General features: G+C 41.5%; 1 protein-coding gene across 1 annotated transcript in view; it reads right to left on the reverse strand.

The window, feature by feature from the left end:
* Positions 1–245: 245 nt before the first annotated feature.
* Positions 246–19,535, reverse strand: part of FAM161A (FAM161 centrosomal protein A) — a 48,627-nt gene continuing 29,337 nt past the window's right edge. Inside the window, exon 7 of the mRNA XM_029937443.1 lies at positions 246–815. Coding sequence (XP_029793303.1) covers positions 752–815 — 64 coding nt within the window. The 3' untranslated portion in view covers positions 246–751. The remainder of the gene's footprint in view (positions 816–19,535) is intronic.

Below are 19,535 nucleotides of genomic sequence, written 5' to 3' on the forward strand. Positions count from 1 at the left end.
GAGGCTGGAGACTACTTTGTTCACTGGCATTTGACTAGGACCCTGAGGTCACAGCTTGCTTTTATGATGTGGAGACAATGACTCTAAGTGATGAATGGTAAGGGTTTTATATTCTGTCTGCAAATCATGATGGGTCTCGTGGTACAAGATATAAAACAATTTGTTCTCAAATATTGCTTTGCCACCTCCACTGTTCATTAATTTTGTGGGAGTTACTTGATGGAAGACAATCACACACTTTTATGAATGAGTCACAAATGCTATTACACTGATTCTTTGGAAAATACAATTCTATTGTTACAATTGCAAATAAAGAGTCATCGCCTTTCTTAGTTTTCCAGAAATAAGCATTGTTTCCCAAGGAGGGGAAAAGACAAAAGCAGAAAGGAAAAGATACCTCCTGGTATTCTCCTGATGGGGATTTCCCCCCAGCTGCAAGAACATGAGTGCAGTAGGCTGAATGATGGCCCCCAAAGACACCAGGTCATTTGCCTGGAACCTGCAAAAATTACCTTATTTAGGAAAAGGGTCTTTGCAGATGTAATTTTTTTCAGAGAGGGAGATTATTGGATTCTCCAATGATCTCCATATGTCATCGCATGCATCCTTACACCATAAGGCAGACAGATTTGATGTAAACATAGAGGAGAAGGTGATGCGAAGACAGAAGCGGAGACTGGAGTGATGTCACCCCAAGCAAGGAAGGCCAGCAGCCACCAGAAGTTGGAAGAGGCAAGGAATCGGTTCTCCCCTAGAGCCTGCAGAGGCTTGGTCTGGGCCCAGTGATACTGCTTTCATACTTCTGTCCTCTAGAACTGTGAAAAAATAAATTTCTATTATTTTAAGTCAGTTTGTGGCACACTGCCATGGGGCACTAATACAACTAGGGTTTCATTAACATGCATTATAATCAGCTTATGGGGGGCCGCCTGGGTGGCTCAGCTGGTTAAGCATCTGACTTCAGGTCAGGTCACACTCTCTCAGTTTGTGAGTTCAGGCCCCACGTCAGGCTCTGTGCTGACAGCTCGGAGCCTGCTTCAGATTGTGTCTCCCTCTCTGTCTACCCACCCCACTCTGTCTCTGTGTCACTCTCAAAAATAAATAAACATTAAAAACAATTTTTTTAATGAACTTACGGGACAAAATGTTTATTTTAGTGGATTTTGATTACAGTCCTGAGAATCTGTTCAACAAATATTTACCACTTACATGTCACTAGAATATAAGTTCCGTTGGGAACTTTTTTTGTTTTGTTTTGTTCACTAGCATATACTCAGCATCTAGAAGATGCTCAGTCAATGTTTTTGAATGATATTTGCTAGCCACTTGTCTGGGCCCTAGGACATAGCCAAGAACAAAATAGAGGATGTCTCTCTCTGTACTTGTGGAGCTTCTGTTCTAGTAGAGGAAAGATAATAAATAAGTAAATAAATATATTACCTAATGCCTAGTAATGATAAATGCTATGTGGGAAGAGCAGAATAAGGGACAGAAAGAGACTGGGATTGTGAGGTGGTGCCATTTTAGATATGGGAGTTAGGAAGTCTTCTCAGAGGAGGTGACATTTGAACAAAGGTCTGAATGAGGTGAGAGAGCAAGCCTGGTCACTGTCTGAGGAAAAAGTATTTAAGCAGAGGGAAAGTCATGTGCAAAGGCCCTGTGGTGGGATAGGGCTTGGTGTATAAGAGGAGCAAGACGAACACAAAAAGGCCAGAGTGGCTTTGGAGTGGAATGTGTAGCAGTGAAACTGTGCGAAGTTAGATCAGAGAGATGGGCAAGGCCGAGGCCAGATCATAAGGGTCATTTTTGGTTAGGACTTGGCTGAAATAGGAGGGGGGAAAACAACATTAAGTTTCTACAAAGAATGTATAAGTGATCCCAGATTTTCTGAACTTTATCTAGCTAAAAGAAACAGAGATGTTTTACATATCTACCTTTCTCCTCACTCTTTTCTTCTTCTGGGCTCTAAGTTTTTAGTATATTGTTCAGTTTTACAGATGACTGGAGAGTTTAGGTTGTTTCTTTTTAAAAATTTTTAATTATTATTTAAGTTTATTTATTTTAAGAGAGAGAGAGTGGAAGAGGGGCAGAGAGATTGGGAGAGAGAGGATCCCAAGCAGGCTCCGCACTGGCAGCACAGAGCCCAACGTGGGACTTGAACTCGTGAACCATGAGATTATGACCTGAGCCGAAATCAAGAGTCAGTTGCTTAACTGACTGAGCTATGCTTTTTAAATTTTTAAAATTTTACTTTAGAGAAAGGGTGTGCAAGTGGGAGGGAGGGGCAGAGGAGGAGAGAGAGAATCCTCAGCAGGTTCCAGGCTCAGCCCACAACCCTGGAATCCTGACGTGAGCCGAAATCAAGAGTCTAATTAATGCTCAACCGACTGAGCCACCCATGCACCCCTGGGTTGTTTCTTCTAGTGAGAGTGGAGCTTGGACTTACAAAGGCTGGTAACGGTGTCGTCTCTAAATGAGTAGTACTGTCGTTCATCATGACACATTAAAGACTCATGAAAGATTCTGCTCAGCCCATGCTTGCTCGCTTTGTTTAGAGATTATTTAGGGAGACAGGAACTAGAAAAGACTTGCTCTGTGGGGTAATTTGTTTCCAGAATTCATTGCAAAAAGAACATATGGTTACTTGCAAAGGTGTGAAATGACTTCCTTTATATAGAAAACAATACTATGCACAAGACTTTTCTCTGTGGCCAGGCCACTCACATAGTATAATTTCCATTAGTGCATTTTTTTAGAAGTCCCAATGATACCATTTTTTTTTAATCTACCCAGACTATTAATGGCAGTCTTGGCAAGGGTTAATATCTGTTTCTAAGAATCAGACATTTCTGCTTTAGTGGATATATATATAATCTTTTTTTTAAATTGAATTTTACAAGATCATGCTCTAAAATCAAATGGACTTAGGGCAGAAATGGGCTTGATGTAAATTAAGAAAAATTGTTTTAATGTTTATTTGAGAGAGAGAGAGAGACAGACAGAGCATGAGCAGGGAAGAGGGAGAGAGAGAGAGGGAGACACGGAATGTGAAGCAGGCTCTGGGCTCTGTGCTGACAACACAGAGGCCAACACATTGCTAGAACATAAAGCTGTTAGATCCTGACCTGACCTGAGCCGAAGTCAGACGCTTAACTGACTGAGTCACCCAGGCGTCCCAGGCCTAGTGAAATTTTTTAAATTCTATGCAACGCTGTAACCACAGCACTAATGAAAACAATAATAATTGATAAAAATATTAGCACACTCAACCTGCACCCACTTGTGGACCCAGTCAGTTGACCAAAGGGCTCCCATGGCCTGCTTTGAGATGTAGATACATGATGAAATTAGAGAACTTCACTGGAGGAAACAGCTTTTCAGGAACTAAATGAATTGCATGTGTGCCCAGCTTCTTCAACTGCCCTTTTGTTGCCTTTTCCAGGATAGTTTAACACTGGGGAAAGATTGGCAGCCATTGAGGCCACAAAATTGCCACTACTTGTATCAAAGAAAGCTTTTCTGGGGATGCCTGGGTGGCTTAGTTGGTTAAGCGTATTTATTGTATTTAGTTGGTTAGGCAGGGAAGGACTGTGTCGTAATGTTTTGTGTCTTTCATCCTTCTTACTGGAGCTTTAAAGAATGCAAAATACAGGGGCACCTGGGTAGCTCAATTGGTTGAGAGTCCGACTTCAGCTCAGGTCATGATCTCGAGATCTGTGAGTTCAAGCCCCATGTTGGGCTCTGTGCTGCCAGCTCAGAGTCTGGAGCCTGCTGTCGGATTTTGTGTGTTCCTCCCCTCCCCAATGCTCGCTCTCTCTCTCTCTCTCTTTCTCTTTCTCTCAAAAATAAATAAACATTTAAAAATTTGTGTAAAAAGAATGCAAGGGGCACCTGGATGCCTCAGTCGGTTGAGCGTCTGACTTTGGCTCAGGTCATGATCTGACAGTTTGTGAGTTCGAGCCCCACATCAGGCTCTGTGCTGACAGCTCAGAGCCTGGAGCCTCCTTCAGATTCTGCATCTCCCTCTCTCTCTGCCCCTCCCATGCTCATGTTCTGTCTCTCAATAATAAAAACATTAAACATTTCAAAAAAAGAATGCAAAAAATGGAAATGGTGAATATGTTTGCCAGGCATTGCATCTGGATGCATGTAAACAGAAACCCAACTACAGTGGCTTTACCAAATAGGGATTTGTTATTCACACAGTAAGAGTTAAAATGTGGGCAGTCCAGTCCGCTACAGCTGCTCAAGGAAGTCACAAAGGGCCCAGGCTTCTCCTAGCTTCCTGGTCTTCTACCCTTAGGATGTTTCTTTAATCTTGATGGTGGCAAGATGGCTGCTTCCCTGTCAAGCCTCATGTCCATGAGTCCCGCAGGTAGAAGAGGGTGGGTATGTCCCCAATCCACTCTTTATAGAATTGAGAATTGCCCAGAACCATGTTATATGGTACCCACAACTACCAGACAATCTGAGAGTTCAGCATATGAACTGGGCACTCTGTGCCCAGAATAGAATTGTATTCTATGAATAAAAACAATGGCTCTTGGGCAAGCCACTTACAATGTCTGTCACATTGGCATAGTCGGTTTTAAGGATGCTAATCACAAATTGGATATTTATTGAACTCTGGAATTTCTTAGGAGGACCTAGGGTAGAAGTTCATAGGAAACATTAATTCTTCTCGGTGGGGAAACATTAAAGAACACCACTTCAGAAATTACTGGAATACATTCCGCAGACTCTCTCAACTAATGTTGATAAGGAACTTACAGTGGTGCCACCAGAAGGGCTATAGGAATGTTATATTAACTTTAAATTAAGAATCAAAATGACACATAAAAACTTGTATAATTTGCATTCTCCCTACAACTCTGTATTTATGAACTATATTAAGCTGAATCAAAATATGTAAGACACATAATCAAATTGGACTTTCAACCAGAATAAAACTAACATTTTCTCTGGATAAAATTTATTAATCCCTGAAAACTTGCTGTAAAATGAACTTGTGGGGTGCCTGGGTGGCTCAGTCAGTTGAGTGTGCAAATTCAACTCAGGTTGCGATTTTGCGGCTCATGAGTTCAAGCCTTGCATCAGGCTCTCTGCTGTGAGTGCAGAGCCTGCTTCAGATCTTCTGTCCTCCTTTCTCTGCCCCTCCCCTGCTCTCACTCTCTCTCTCTCAGAAATAAATAATAATAATAATAATAAAAACATTTAAAATGAGCTTCTAAAATGTAGCTTTGTTACAGCATGTTCCCTTAAAACAAACTACATTTGCTTTTAGGAGAACTAGATTTGAGAATCAGTTGGTAACAGAGGGGGACACAGTACTGACCCAGGATGCACTCCCACCTTCCTCCATCCCAGTGGCACCCAAGTCTTACCCAGGCATCTGTCCTGCCCACCCAGACCCTAAGCCCTACCCAGACCTGGTGCCTTAAGAGCAACCAACCCCATCCCCAGCACCATGAATAGTTTGGTCAGAAATGGTCATTTGTCAGTATAACAGGATTTCTATTATTAGTGGCCAAATACATTCTAACTAATACATGAATGTTGAACAAACTACTTACACTGCCTAGCATCCCAATGTTTAGCCTCTAAACTGGGGGTGATAGTGTCTTCCCTATCTATTCAACGTAATCACTGTAAAAGTGACATTTTAGTTTACAAAATGGACTCTATTTAGAAGGGGGTATTGTACCGAAACAAATAAAAATAAAATTAGATTGAGTACCTGGGGCATTTCCTATAAATTATCATATTATTACTCTATTTATTCATTCATTCAACCAATGTTTATTGAGCACCACTGGGTGCCAGTCACTATAGTAGGTGGTGGGGGCACAGTATTTGGCAAGCTGCTCACAGGCTCCACCCTCAGGGAGGCACAGCTGCTGGTGAGGCTGCTGCAGTGCCTGGAAATCTTTGGGCACCACAAACTCATCTCAGAGGCAGCGTCTGAGCAAGGCAGGAACACCAGTCTCATTAATTTTACTGCTTAGGCTTCTTTTGCTAAGCCAATGCCACTGGTGTGATCACCCACCTTATTCACTAGTTTGTTACCTTTCATTGAAGAGAAGTTATTATGGAGTTGAATTTTTCTTTTTTTTTTTTTATTAAAACCATTTGTTTATTTATTTATTTAGAGAGACAGAGTGAGTGGGGGAGGGAGAGAGAAAGAGGAAGACAGAGAATTCCAAGCAGGCTCCACACTGTCGGCACAGAGCATGACATGGGGCTTGACCTCACGAAACTGTGGGATTATGACCTAAGCCGAAACCAAGACTCAGATGCTTAACCAACTGAGCCAAGCAGGTGCCCCACTTTGGTCAGTGTTGTTTGTTTTTTTTAAATTAACCAGTTCTCAAAAAGGAAATATTAGCACTACTGAGATACTCAAAAGAATACACCCTGGGCTCAGAAATCAATTTCAATCCAGAAAGATGGTTCTAAGGATGTTTTGATCCACAGTGGCTCAAAATATATTGAGAGCTATTCTTTTGAAGGAGCCACCACTAGTTAAATTTAAGTGCATGCTGAGGCTCTATTTAAAAATTTACATAATTTTTCAGTTCCAGTTTACAAATCTGGGATTACTCTACAATGAACAGGCTTTGGATGTGGCGGTGACAGTAGTTGGCTGCTCTTATTCTATGACTGTCATCGCGAAACGTTAATTTTAAACATCTGGGAAAGGGGAACATTAACCATGCCTCAAAATCAGGTAAAAGACTAGCAGCCTTAGATATTTAATATGAATTCTCAGATTTCATTTTTAAGTAAATCTAGGGAAAGAAGATTTTATGGGTAATTGATATTAAACAGCTTAAATCATAGGTATGTATTTTTTTTACCTGAAAGCAATCTTGCCTTTCACGTCTTCTTGTTTGAAAGAATCAAATCTCACATTTGTCAGATGAAATTGCCACCTAAATTATCTAAGATAATTTTCACATTCTTTTGTGGAAATCAAATTTTGTAAGGTTGTAGAATTAATTTAGAAATAACAGTAGTATGTGTTTTCTTCCAGGAGAGCTTGCTAATTGAACTTGAAGCATTAAATGTTCTCCTGAAAGCACTCAACCTAATGAGGTAACAAAAGCTCCAGAGGACAAAAATTAAGCAAAGCAAGTTAGTTCTTGAATGAAACTCTTGAAACCCCAATTTGAGACAATAAAGAAGAAGGAAAAGGAAAAAAAATTAGAAAAAGGAAAAATGACAGAATATGAGGTATTCATGAAACGGAATGTTTTCTGTTTAATTATCTATTTGGCTTTTTCAATTACATGCATTGTATAGATTATACTAATGGGTTTTGAAGTTGTAAAATGTGTCTGTTCATTGTGTCTCTTCTCTCACTGCTTTAAAATGTCAAGAAGAGGGGCACCTGCCTAGTTCAGTCGGTAGAGCATGCTACTCTTGATCTCAGGGTTGGAAGTTTGAGTCCCACGTTGGGTGTAGAGATCAGTTAAAAATAAAATCTTTTTTTAAATGTCTTTGTTTTTAGGTTTATTTATTTATTTTGGGAGAGAGAAAGTGCAAGCAGGGGAAGGGCAGAGTGAGAGAGTGAGATTCCCAAGCAGGCTCTGCACTGCTAGCACTGAGCCCAATGGGAGGCTCAAACTCACGAACTGTGAGATCATGACCTGAGCCAAAGTTAAACAACTGACTAAGCCACCCAAGTGCCCCAAAATAAAATATTTTTTTAATAATATAAAAAGGAAAGGAGAACCTCCCCTTAGCTGTATCTTAACATGCAGGATTACAAGCCCAGACATCTACTTGGCCTATCCCAGAGAAGGCTGTTCGGAGTCCGGGCACATGTGGCCACAGAAGGGTCAGCTGCCTCTGGACCCCAGTTTGTTGTAAGGCGAAGTGTGGGCTCAGCGCTGCTAGACATTTCAGGTATTCGGAAGGACGCTGTTTGGGTTTGGGCTCCCCTGAAAGCAAGCCCTGGGACAGGGATTTGGGAACAAGCGTTTATTTGGGAGGGGATTCTCAGAACTTGTGAAGACGTGGGGCAGCCATGCGGCCACTGCCATCTGGCAATCGTTGAAAGGAGGGAGAGGGGAAATTGACTTGTCTTTTCAAAAAAAGTATTTTGAAGTTTCATTTATTAACAGTAAATGTACTTAAAGCTTCTTAGTAATTGTTTACAGACAATGGAAAAAATGCTCTGAGCCCAGGATTTAAGGTAGACTCTTTTTCTTTCTTTTAGGCATAGTATGCCTTATTCCGTAAATTATAGTATAATTATAACTGAAATGCATGACAAGAATAAGTTTAGGAAGACATGGTAGGGGAAAGGTAAATTGTTACTCTGGGGGAAAGAAGAGGACAAAACCACTTTAAAACGAGGTGTGGGGCGCCTGGGTGGCTCAGTTGGTTAAGCCTCTGACTCGGGCTCAGGTCTTGATCTCGTGGTCTGTGGGTTCGAGTCCCATGTTGGTCTCTGTAATGACAGCTCAGATCTGAAGCTCTGTGCTTCAGATTCTGTGTCCCCTCTCTTTCTCTGCCCCTCCCCCACTCATACTTTGTTTCTCTCCCTCTCTCTCTCAAAAATAAACAAACATTAAAAAATTTTTTTAAATAACAGAAAATGAGGTACATAGGTGGCTCGTTAGCTCAATTTGGGTAGAATGTGATGCGGACAACACCAACATTGCAGGTTTGATCCTATCCCCAAACAGGTCAAGAAAGGCATCAGTTCTGGTCTTTAACAAAAATTAATTTTAAAAAAATGAATTGCAAATAGGATTTGGTAGAATAAGTGTGTGGTACTAATACCTGATCACCAACTAATTGTAAACAAGAAATATAATGTTGGTTTTATTTTAAATGTGAAATTTAAAATGGTTTGATCCTCTAGTTCCTTTGTTTTTTTAAAGGTCTTTATTGATTTTTTTAAAGTAACCTCTACACCCAGCCTGGGGCTCGAACTCACAACCCCAAGATCAGGAGTGGCTTGCTCTTCCAACTGTGCCTGCCAGGCACCCACAGTGGCTCCTATATTTAGGATGTGGTACTGTGCACTGTGGAACCTGTGGACCATTGCCCCTCCGTGGCTTCCTTCTCAACTCCATCTTTACATACCTGCCCCAAAAGTAAATGTTCTGCTTATCTCTGTCTTTGTGTTGTAAAATAACTCACTTACAAGTGAATTAATAAAAAAATAATGAAAATGGATATTGTTAAGTAACAAAACTCAACTGAGTAAATTTGAAAATCTAATTGGCTTTATTAAACCATTCATGGATTGGGTAGCATCCTATCTAGTGAGTAAAGAGGTGCTCCAAGGAGTTACATAAAATTGAAGGTTTTTATAGAAAAAGGGTAGGGGTGAGAAAGTTGTTAGGAAAGAAAAGAATTATTCCAAAAGGGGCTGCTTTTTAGCAGGAAAAGCATGGTGTCTTATCATGCAGATTACTTCATCTTCTTTGGGGGATGGAGGGGCCCAGGTGGCAGACTGGCAGGGGCTGAAACATTCCTGGCCACAGTCAACAAGGTAAAGGCTCTATTTCTGGGGGAGGTTGAAACTGCAATTAGATTACGTATTGAGGGGCGGTTGGGGGCTCAGTCGGTTAAGGATCTTGATTTAGACCCAGGTCATCATCTCACAGTTTGTTTCATGGGATTGAGCCCTGCCTCTGGCTCTGTGCTGACAGTGTGGAGCTTGCTTGGGATCCCCTCTCTCCCCCTCTCTCTTCCCCTGCCCTACTTGCACGCACAGGTGTTCTCTCTCTCTGTCTCTCAAAATAAATAAACATTAAACCAAAAAAAAAAAAAAAGATTATGTATTAAGCACCAGCGTAGGAACTAAGTAATGCCACTTTCGGCCTGTGGGGTTTTTTGGGTTTTTTTATTTTTTTTAATATTTTATTTATTTTTGATACAGAGAGAGAGAGAGAGAGCATGAGACGGGGAGGAGCAGAGAGAGAAGGAGACACAGAACCGGAAGCAGGCTCCAGGCTCTGAGCCAGCTGTCAGCACAGAGCCTGATGCGGGGCTCGAACCCACGAACGTGAGATCTGACCTGAGCCGAAGTCGGAGGCTTAACCGACTGAGCCACCCAGGCGCCCCTGTGGGTTTTTTTTTAAACAATTCAAAATGCTGACATATATGAAACAATGACCCCAAGTCACTCTATACAGAGTATATGGAAACTCCTCACCGTCCCTGTTTATCTGTCTTCTTGGAAACACTCTTTCCTTGGCCTCTAAGATACCACTGGCTGCTCCTTCTCACTGTCCTTTGCTCACCCCTCACACTCTCCCCAACCTCTCATCACTGGAGTAGCCCAGGACTCAGACTTCTGATCTCTTCTGTCTACACATATTCCCTAAATGCTCTTGTCCAGGCCCATGACTTAAATATTTATGTGTATTTCAGTACTCCCAAACTGAGCATCTCTAGGCCAGACCTCTGTCTGAATTCGAGACCCATATATCAACTGCTAATTCAAAATCTCCCTTTGGATTTCTCCAATAAGCATTTCAGACTTTGCATGTACAAACCAGAGCTTTGATTCCTATTTACCCATCTTAGTTTTGATTCCCCAAAGAGCGGACTCTAAGACAAGGACCTAGTGCTAACTTGGGTAATGGAGAAGATTGGTAGACTGTTTGCATAGATGGCAAAGCTTTCTTCCCCTCCTATATGTCTGTTCCTCTGCAATGTAACTCTGATTTCCCTTCCATTAAGAAGTGGTATTGATAAAAAAAAAATTAACTACTGGGACCTTATCAAAATAAGAAGCTTCTGCACAGCGAAGGAAACAATCAGCAAAACTAAAAGGCTACCAATAGAATGGGAGAAGATATTTGCAAATGGCATATCAAATAAAGGGTTAGTATCTAAAATCTATAAAGAACTTATCAAACTCAACACCCAAAAAACAAATAATCTGGTAAAGAAATGAGCAAAAGACATGAAAAGACACTTCTCCCAAGAAGACATCCATATGGCCAACAGACACATGAAAACATGCTCAACATCACTCATAATCAGGGAAATACAAATCAAAACCACAATGAGGTATCACTTCACACCTGACAGAATGGCTAATACTAACAGCTCAGACAACAACAGATATAGGCGAAGATGTGAAGAAAGGATCTCTTTTGCACTGCTGGTGGGAATGCAAATTGGTGCAGCCATTCTGGAAAACAGTATGGAAGTTCCTCAAAAAATTGAAAATAGAACTGCCCTGTGACCCAGAAATTGTACTACTAGGTATTTAAGGGATACAGGTGTGCTGTTTTGAAGGGGCACATGCACCCCAATGTTTATAGCAGCACTATAACAATAGCTGAAGTATGGAAAGAGCCCAAATGTCCATCATCCATCGATGGATGAATGGATCAAGAAGATGTGGTGTATATATATATACACAATGAAGTATTATTTGGCAATGATAAAGAATGAAATCTTGCCATTTGCAACTACATGGATGGAACTAGAGGGTATTATGCTAAACGAAATTAGTCAGAGAAAGACATATATCACATGACTTTACTCATATGAGGACTTTGAGATATGAAGCAGATGAACATAAGGGAAGGAAAGCAAAAATAATATAAAAACAGGGAGGGGGACAAAACATAAGAGATTCTTAGATACAAAGAACAAACAGAGGGTTGCTGGGGAGGTTGTGGGAGGGGGGATGGACTAAATGGGTAAGGGACATTAAGGAATCTACTACTAAAATCATTGTTGCACTATATGCTAACTAACTTTAATTTATTAAAAAAATAAACTTTTTATAAGTGGGATTTATCACTTCACCCTTTGAATCTGGCCCTGCATTGTGACCTGCTTTGACCAAAATAATGCAGTAGAAGTGACACCGTGAGACTTCTGATCCCAGGCCTCATGATGCTTTGTGGTATCTACTTTTGACCCCTAGGATGCTGCCCTGAGACTGCCATGTAAAGAGTCCCAGTCTAGCCTTTAAAAAATTTTTTCCCAGTGTTTATTTGAGAGAGAGAGAGACAGAGCACACACACATGGGGGAGGAGCAGAGAGAGAGGGAGAGAGACAATCCCAAGCAGGCTCAGTGTTGACAGAGCCCAACGTGGGGTTTGATCCTACAAACTGTGAGATCATGACTTGAGCCAAAATCAAGAGTCCTACACTTAACTGTGAGCCACCCAGGCACCCTGAGTCCCAGTCTATTCTAGTGGAGGGTAAGAAGGCATAGGGAGTAGATGGGACATTCCGTCTGATGCCTCTTAAGTCAACCAGCTGACAACTAGCAGCAACATCTACCAGCAGAGGTCACTTTACACTATTCAAGCTGCCAGATGATTGTAGGCACTAAGTGACCTCAGCAAGGCTAGCAGAAGAGTCACCCAGCTGAGTCCAGACCAAATTGCTGATCCACAGAATTGTGAGCAAAAAGTAATAGTTTTAAGCCATTAAATCTTGAGGCAGTTTGTTATGCAGCGAAAACTAACTTATACAGGAGGTTATCCCAGGACATATAAGCAAAGAAATGGAAGTAAAAAAGAGAAGAGAGAAAAGTTACTAAAGGGTGTTTTAAGGAGTAGATTACTACTGTGGGCAATTGAAACTCAGGCTGGCTGGACACTCTCTGAGGAACCTTGTAGAAGGCATCTCAGGACTGTCCCACCCAGGAAGAGAGACTGGGTTATTTATCCGGTATCCCCCTTCGCATTCCTCACTGTAGAGGCATGCCTGGGAGCATGGGCTCCCCAGCACTTTAGCTAAGCTGAGTAAGTCCCTGAGGCAGGGGAGTAGAGGGCTTAGGGCAAACTGTCCACCAAGCTGCAGCTGGCCAAGGAGAGGTGGGATAGGGCATCAATAGTGTCTAATTCCCCAAACCCATTTCGTCCCCAATCCTCTCTAATCCAATAAGTGACAACTCCATCTTTCTGTTGCTCAAGGTAGAAACTCCATCCTTGCACTCATCAATTTATTTCACACTCCACACTAGAATCCTTTTAATGTTACCTTTAAAATATATCCAGGATCCGAATGTTTCTCATTATCTCCCCGACTACAACTCTGGTCGAAGCCACTGTCATGTCTCACCTGGATTGCAGCAGCTACCTTCTCGTGCTCTCCTATGGAACAGCCAGAATGACCCTGGGGCAGGGAGGGACAGTCCTGGATTAACTCTACATGGGCCTGGAATCTATCCACCTTCCAGATAATCAACAGTATTCTTCTCTCTAGGGATACATGTGGGATTAGCACATTATAGCTGTAAATTATTGTTCTTCAGATGCCATATAATTACAAAGTTATGTGGAAAAAACTCTGTCCACACACCATGCCGGCAGGCTGCTTCCTGATGTGCCCAGAGAGAGAAGGGATCCTGACTGTTGAACAAGGGCATAAGTTATGACTAACGTCCTGGAGGCCATTTGTCCTGCCCCAGGAGAGCACTCACAATGAGTCAGAAGCCTCTCCACTCAGAAGCCAAGTGCCCACCCTCTGAAAAGTGTGTGTGTGTGTGTGTGTGTGTGTGTGTGTGTGTGTATGTGCTTGTGTGTCTGTGTGTGGGGCTGCTACATCTATTCAGACATTTGACGATAAACAGATCTTTTGGCAAAGAGTGGGAAACCAGGCGGTAAAATCTGAACACTAAGTACTATATTTTGTGTAGATAAGCAACTGAATAATCCTTTGATTGGTCTCTGGGTCTCATGCTGTCCTGAAAATTCCAGCATAGCATTATTTTTTTAAAAGGGGGATCATGGGAGCAGGCAGGGGGTGGGGGAAAGAACTAAATTAGGCTTAACTGAGGAATTTTGGCAAGCGTTTATAGATTACTTTCGTAGGGGGGAAATACACACAGAGAGCCTCTGACAAGGTTTAAAGGGTTCTTTTCTAAGTAAAGTAGAGCAGGGAATGGAAAGTCAGGCCCTAAGCCATGCTGTCTTGGATCTGTAAATGTCGGTTCTCCTTCAACTCTTCTCTCCCTTATTTCCCAAAGTCCCTCTTTAACGTCTCCCTATTTTCTGCCCCTTCTTCCCCACCACACCTTCTGTTGCCCAGGACAAACCAACACTCCCAACAAAAAAGAATAGAACTCCTTGCCCCTTCTTTCTTTTGTCTTGCAAAATCAGCTCAGGCTTTGCTTGTTTCTCCCATCCCCACTTCTTGAGGAGGGATAAGCTCCGGATCCTAGGGTGCCAATGAGAGCTCCATTCCACGCTGGCTTTTTCCAGAGCATAAAATCAAACACTTCTCCACGCTTAAAGACGCCTGTTTTTCTGAAGCCCCACATCTGATCTACACAAAGAAGTCTTCTTCCTATTAACACATTTCCTCATCACGTTACCTTCTATTTGCCCTCCCCATTGCCTGGGTCACATTAAAGCACTCTGACCTTGAATGACAACAGAGGCATCTCTTCGTTCTTTACCCAAATCCCTAAGTATTACCAGGAGCAGGCGTAGACTGGGGAGTTCTGGTTTACCCTACCTCTATGCTGCCCCGTTGTAAACTGCGTTAATCAGCAACTTTGTGGCTCCTCTTTCTCTGCCCCATTTGCTTGGCGGTTGCCAATCAGCCTTTATTCCAGCCACACTGACAGGCGGAGCAAGAGAGAAAGCAGGGGCCCAGACAAGTCACTTCCAAAATGGGATGCACACACTGGGATGGGAGGGGAACAGGATGCCCCATAGGTTCAGAGAGGAACTACTACTAGAAAATATCTACTAATTTTGTCTTAAAAAGAAATGAAGCGGGGCGCCTGGGTGGCTCAGTCGGTTAAGCGTCCGGCTTCAGCTCAGGTCAGATCTCACGTTCGTGGGTTCGAGCCCCGGGTTCGAGCCCCGGGTCGGGCTCTGTGCAGACAGCTAGCTCAGAGCCTGGAGCCTGCTTCCGGTTCTGTGTCTCCTTCTCTCTCTGCCCCTCCCCCTCTCATGCTCTGTCTCTCTCTGTGTCAAAAATAAATAAAACATTAAAAAAAAAGAAATGAAGCTTTACTAAAACTTAATATGTGGATTATCACTGGCTCCTCACATGGTCCGGTCCTCGGATACCTAGAACAGCAACGGGGACAGCGCCTTTAAATTTCGTTCACATGGGGCCACCTGGGTGGCTCAACGCAGCCGCTGCTGTCTGACTTTGGCTCTGGGTGTGATCTCACAGTTCCTGAGCTGGAGCCCCACATCAGCTCGCTGCTGTCAGCCCGTCTGTGCAGAGCTTGCCTGGGATCCTCTGTCCTTCTCTCTCTGCCCCTCCCCCAGTTGTGCTCTCCCAAAAAATAAATATTTAAAAATTTTTGTTCACATGGAACTTGTGGCTATGTGTCTTAGTTTGTGTGTGCCCTGGTAAGTAGCTTCATAGATTATATTAGCAGCTTTCCAAAACCAAGCCTCACGAAATAGACAAGCAGCTTTAAAAGAAAATCCTGCAAAGAAACCTCCAACTAAGAATAATACTCTTAACACAAGCGCAAAGGAACAAGAAAATACCAGAGTGCTTCTCCCGTACCTGATATGATCTCTTAATCAGCCACATAAGGGGGTAAAAACAATGGCAATTTCATCAGTCTTTCTTAGAGTAAGCCAAAAAATTCAAAATTATGAAGAAGACTATTGAAATAAGGAGTCATAGCTGCTGTAATGAACAAAACTTCCCATATGTGAATATTGGATACTGAGCATTGAGTCTTATAGGGAATCTTTCTCAGCAAGACAGAAATTTAAGCCCAGCACTGAGACACACTCAATTTGGAACCAATCTTTTAAATTGCTTTATCACAAAGTATTCAACCAACATTTCCAAAAATAAGGAACTATATTCAATCACCTTCCTCTCATGGAGCAAAAGTTTTTATATGATTATTACATTTAAAAAATTACTATTAGGATAATGTCATACTCTAATCTTAATGTTTTAAATATCTATTTGTACACATTTTATAATTACATGTTAGCATAGTAGTGCACATAATAAACATTATATAAAAATATAAACATATAAAATAAGGGCACCTGGCTGGCTCTGTCTGTAGAGCATGTGTCTCTTGACCTTGGGGTTGTAAGTTCAAGCCCCATGGGTATAGTGATTACCTAAAAATAAAATCTGAAAAAAAGATAATAAATAACAAATATTTATAAACTATAAATGGAAAATGAAATATAATATTGAAATATAAAGTTATATAAAAATAAACATATATTGGAGATGCATGGAGATGGATATTCCTTTTTCTCATAGGGTCCTCAATCATAAAAGGCTGCATTCCACTGCTGTCGGTGAGAGGTGACGGTGATCTGGACTGGAGCTGGGGAGGTGGAAATGGAAAGAAGCAATCTGATCTCAGATATATTGTGGAGGAATTTCCAATAGGACTAGCTGAAGGTCTGGATATAGGAAGTAAGAGAGAAAGAAGCAGGAACCAAGGAAGAAAACTTCTAGGTCTCTAACTCGGGCACCTGGGAGAATGGCAATGCCACCTAATGGAAAAGCAAGAAAATCTGAATTAGTTTTGGACATGTTGCATTTGAGATGTATCTGGGTCATGAAAAGATAAATCTCTGGGGAGAGGTCTGAGAATGAGATACAGATTTGAGAGTTTTCAACTGTAGATACTATGGGAAAGGACACTATCACTTATGGAGATAAAAGATGGCAAAGAATGCAGAAAGCCAGGAAAATACTCAAGAGAAGAGAAAAATATTATGGAAGGAGAAATGATCTGGCCATCTGGTCTCCTGAAACTCTACCAAAATGGCATTAAAGGAATGAAACAAGTATAAAACTGCAAGAACAAAGAAAGCAAGAGAAGAAGCAAGGGGGGATGGATATAGAGCTTGACAGCATTTGGAAAGATGTAAACAGAAAAGAGATGTAGCAACTAAAGTAGATATCAGTACCAGTTGTGGTCTTCATAGTGTGGGGGGCAAACGAATGATTTCGGCAGTTCTAAGTGAGGTGGAAAAGACAAGTCTCTGGGGATGAGGCACTCCGTCTAAGAGGTCTGGGAAAGGACAGGTTGTCTGCAAAGAGGTGACATCTCTGAGAATGATGCAGATGGTGGCAGATATATACGAATCTGACACCATTCAAGGGATATAATGTAGAATTTATACATTATAGAGTATACACATATATTACAGAATATTTATATAAATATACATTTCTGGAAGAGTACACACAAAGCTGTTTTAAAAATTTAGACCCTTCTATATTATTGAGAGTATTTACCATGAACATAAAGTATACTTTTTCAAAAAAGTTTTTAAGTGGTCTCTATGCCTAACATGGGGCTCAAACTCATGACCCCAAGATCAAGAGTCACATACTCCACCAACTGAGCCATCCAGTGCCCCCCACCTTAAAAAAATGATTTTATTATTAAGTAATCTGTACGCCCAACATGGGGCTCAAACTCAGAACCCCAAGACTACGAGTTGCATGCTCTACCGACTGAGCCAGCCAGGTGCCGCCTAAGATACTTTTTAAAATAGTAAGTTTTTCAATAATTTCTCCTGATAGTTTTCCTATCACAACTTTAACAACTTTCTTAGTTATACCTACCTAACATTATACTTGGGATAATGTGTAAGTTTCTAGATTCTGAAGCTTTTGAACACATAAGTTCCTGTATACCTTTAGTGGGATCTATTCTATGGACCAAAAAGACGTGTACTTTTCTTGAACAAAACTATTGTTCTAAGCAACTTGGAATGTGAATTGATTGTGTCTTCTGTTTGGAGGGTAACATTCCTTAAAGCATAGGGTGGGGCAGTTGAACCAGCCGAGGACTCTGGTCCAGGTTTTGTCATTAACCAGTTGCATAATATTGCCTGGGTTATTTAATATCTTCCTCTGCAAAATGGAAAGGATACTCTACCTGCCTCACAGGTTGGATGTGAAACTCCAATGATATAATGTGAAAGACTTTAAAAACTACAGCTATACAAAGATTCTTGTTTCTTATTTGCTGCTTTTAAACTCTCCCCCTTTCCTCTTTTCTTAAAAGGGGTGCTTTCCACGTGGTTCCAGAAGTGATGGTAGGTCCTAGTGCACTCACCCAGGTGGTCTGGGATCAGAAACTAGGGAGGTTGGAGAGAGGTGGAACTAACAGCAGAACCACAGGAAATATTGGGTCAGTCTCCTTGTGAGAGAAAGAAATGCCGAGGCAAAATACAATTTCTCTCCATTCCCCGAAGAATAAAGCAAATTGATAAGATCTTATCAAAAATATAGGACAAAGAGAAGTTCTGAAAATGTCTTGATGAGCAAGGAATAACAGAGAAAATGAATTGTATAGCACTCATTATTAATTCCATGTATATGTTCATAATGTCATTGATATTGCCTTTATTTAGTGGGCTGTTTTATATTGGTGAACATTTTTAGAAATGTACTTCATTTGGCTTCCTCCTGGCCTATTTTGGTTCCTCTGTCTCCAAGTTTCTCATGAATTATTTCAGTCCCTCAGTCACACTTTCCCTTGGCATGGTTTTTAGGAACATAACGTTTAAGGTTGGCAAAAGGACACTGTGGCTTACTCAATCCATCTGAGCATTATTACAGTGCCGCAGGATGGCTCATTTCCATAATAAAATTTACCATGCTTCTCTTTATTAATAATTCAGGATGATCAGGGGCACCTGGCTGGCTCAGTCCACACAGCAGGCGACTCTTGATCTCAGGGTCATGAGTTTAAGCCCCACACCTGGCACAGAGATTACTTTAAAAATAATAATTCAGGAGGAACAGAAATACTTGTTTGAGAAGGGCTCCCTTATGTTTTTCTTCTTAATGTTGATTTCCTGTTTTGCATTTCTTCTCTCAAAAATAAATGTGGGGACCATTGTTCTTTTTGGAAAAAAGTGAGCATTCTTCAAGGAGAAGTAAAATATTGACTTCATATTCATGTTTAACATCACAGGCACTTGTAGCTTGTGGCAATTCAGAAATGTTACTTCTTTCCGAAGTATATTTAATGGTGGGTTGGGTAAATCTCTTGAATTAGGAACTGTGTTCTGCTACAGTTAAGACAAAACCCAAATGACTGAGACTTAAACAGGAAACAAGGCTTAAACAAGATTAACACAGCATCTCGAGGTTAGCAGATGCTTAGATGATGCTATGGCTTAAAGGTGAGGCCCCTAGTTTCTTAGATTATCCTTGGCCTTTCTGCGCATGATTCAATGATGACTATTCTGGCTCTAACCATCACATTCAAGTTCCAAGAAAGAAAGAGTAAAAGAGAAAAGGCAAACACCAAAAGGCCAAGACAACCAAATCTTTCTCTCTTGAAGTTCTTTCCTAAAAATCCACTTACTTCTCTGGGGCACCTGGGTGGCTCAGTCAGTCGAGCTTCTGGTTTCGGCTCAGGTCATGATCTCACGGTTTGTGGATTCGAGCCCTGCATCAGGCTCTGTGCTCACAGCTAGCTCAGAGCCTGGAGCCTGCTTCAGATTCTGTGTCTCCCTCTCTCTCTGACCCTCCCCTGCTCATGCTGTCTCTCTCTGTCTCTCAAAAAAAAAAAAAAAATGCAAATCACAATGCTATGTAATGGGATGATTTGGGGGAAAACA

Source organism: Suricata suricatta, chromosome 4 (assembly GCF_006229205.1).
Source record: "Suricata suricatta isolate VVHF042 chromosome 4, meerkat_22Aug2017_6uvM2_HiC, whole genome shotgun sequence".
Taxonomy (NCBI): Eukaryota; Metazoa; Chordata; class Mammalia; order Carnivora; family Herpestidae; genus Suricata; species Suricata suricatta.